We start from the raw sequence: 2389 nt of genomic DNA, 5'->3' as shown, positions 1-2389 counted from the left end.
AGAAGTAACTGGACTCTGTGTTAGAGATCTAATGATGACATAGATAAATTTATTGTGACTCTGAATTTTTTGCCAGCTTTTTCCATACTTGCCCTATAGAATTTATTCATAAACATGGGTAATTACTGATACAGATATTAACTGAAAGATTTGATTAATGTATGTTTCTTGGTTTAGAGAACATTTACAAAGTAGAATTTTAATGTAACTGCTTGAGAATTTCAATTTCTAGAAAACTTGAAGAATCACGATTTTAAACTCCACTTTATGGCAAGTGTCATCTTTTGGATGGTTTTGAGATGTCCGGTGAAAGGCAAATTCATTTATTTACTAAAATAAAAGTTAAAGTCCAGAGAAATAAATTAACAATATATTGGAAAGATATGCAGGATTTCATCTGAGAATAATCTTAGACTGTAAACAGAATGCTTTTAATATTATTTCTAAAGTTTCAAACTAGGAACAAGAGATGTCATGGCAGAACAACCAGACTTTGGGGCGTGACTTCCTCCTCTCGGATCTGTTTCAAGGCACCTCCGCTCCCTGGACCTTCTTTGCCCTCACCCTGCTGGATCTCCTGGTGGCTCTGCTGGGCAACACCACAATAATCATCCTCATTAGGGCTGACCCTCATCTCCACAGTCCCATGTACTTTCTTCTCGGCCAGCTCTCCCTCATGGACCTACTGTACATCTCTACATTTGTCCCCAAAATGGCCCTGGACTTTCTCTCTGGGGATCATCTCATCTCCTTCTTTGGGTGTAGCACTCAGATGTTCCTCTTCACGACCCTGATGGGGTCAGAGTGCCTGCTGCTGGCCGTCATGGCTTATGACCGCTATGTGGCCATCTGCCACCCACTGCACTATGCTATCCGCATGCGCCCCAAGGTCTGCACACTCCTGGTGCTCACGTCCTGGCTGGGCGCACTGCTCAATGCCCTCATCCATGTTATCTATACTCTGAATCTCCCTTACTGTGCCTCCAGGGAAATCCATCATTTCTTTTGTGAGATCCCAGCCCTATTAAAGTTGGTCTGTACTGACACTTCCCAATACGAAAAGGGTATTTTTGTCAGTGGTTTAATTTTTTTCCTTTCTCCATTCTCAGCCATTCTGGCTTCCTATGGACGCATACTGTTCACTGTCCTGGGCATGGGATCAAGCCTGGGGCTCCGGAAGGCTTTGGCTACTTGCTCTTCCCACATGATCGTGGTGTCTCTGTTCTATGGGACTAGTATCATCAAGTACTTTCTGCCCAAGTCCTACAACTCTGCTGAGCAGGATGAAGTGCTCTCGGCCTTCTACACCATCCTCACGCCCATGCTCAACCCCCTCATCTACAGCCTGCGGAACAGCGATGTCACCCGAGCCCTCCGGAGGGTGCTGGGGAAATGTGGAACGTGAAGTGACCACATTTCCAGCGTAAATCCACAACAGGTAAAGCATATTTTCAAAACTAGAGCAGACAAAATCATATCTTCTACCTGAAGATAAAATATAATGGAATCTTTTTTTCTCCTCTTCATCATTTATCTGTTTGTACTCAAATATAACATAATAGTGATCATGTTTATTCATGGAGTACATAGAATGGATTTTTATTCTTATTAATTATATTTGTTCAATTTTTCAAAATACACAGATATTCAAAGAGAGGAATCATGATGTCCCTAATTAATTTTCATTAATAATGTAATAGTATTATAAAACCCCCATTTTAAATGATGCAATAATGAATATTTTCATGTATATAGTTTTTCTAAAATTTAAATAATTCCATAAAATGACCTTGCTCTCATTTTCTGAAATGAATGAGTTAAATCAAAATGAGTTGATATCCTTAATATGTTTTAAATATAAATTGACTAAAAGATTTTTGCTTAACATATTTTAAAATCATTGCTTCATCTATTTTGATACTATCTTTGTGACTCAATATTTGACATTTTAATTATAAAACATATTATGTTTCTACATACTATGAATGCTTTTCAACATAGACATTAATTTTACTTCATTGGAACTCTATCTCTTCTCCTTTGTCTAATATTTGTTTTTGAAATGTCCAATATATTATTGCTTCCTCATTTCACCCATTTTGTAAAAATTTGCTTTGTACTTTACTATTTAGTCAAAAATACACTTATCACCGATTATAGCTATTATCACAGTGTGTTAATTCCTTATTATCATTTCCTCTGCATTGCATTAGATCTAATTACTTGAGTTATTTTCACAGAATGTCTTGATTTCTATATCCAAGTAACAGATTTTCTTCTACTCCATACCTCTAAATATAATTTCCAGAATACGGTTCATATCTGGATATATTGCAGCTAACACTCACCATAGCTTACACTCAGGAGATAACTAATGAAAAATTTATTT

The 2389-nt window shown here is 37.2% G+C and overlaps 1 protein-coding gene across 1 annotated transcript; it reads left to right on the top strand.

Annotated features, from left to right (window-relative positions):
- Positions 1 to 469: 469 nt before the first annotated feature.
- LOC108384886 (olfactory receptor 2T27-like) lies at positions 470 to 1405 on the top strand. Its single transcript, XM_037007326.2, has one exon. The coding sequence runs from the start codon at positions 470 to 472 to the stop codon at positions 1403 to 1405; it is 936 nt and encodes a 311-aa protein (XP_036863221.2).
- Positions 1406 to 2389: the final 984 nt, after the last annotated feature.

This window comes from Manis javanica, chromosome 14 (assembly GCF_040802235.1).
Source record: "Manis javanica isolate MJ-LG chromosome 14, MJ_LKY, whole genome shotgun sequence".
In the NCBI taxonomy this organism is placed as follows: domain Eukaryota; kingdom Metazoa; phylum Chordata; class Mammalia; order Pholidota; family Manidae; genus Manis; species Manis javanica.
Note: the sequence above shows the minus strand (reverse complement) of the source record. Positions and strands in the feature narration are given on the sequence as shown.

Bases quoted from the DNA above. Each gene is read 5' to 3' on its own strand.
- LOC108384886 (XM_037007326.2), top strand. From the start codon at position 470: ATGTCATGGCAGAACAACCAGACTTTGGGGCGTGACTTCCTCCTCTCG.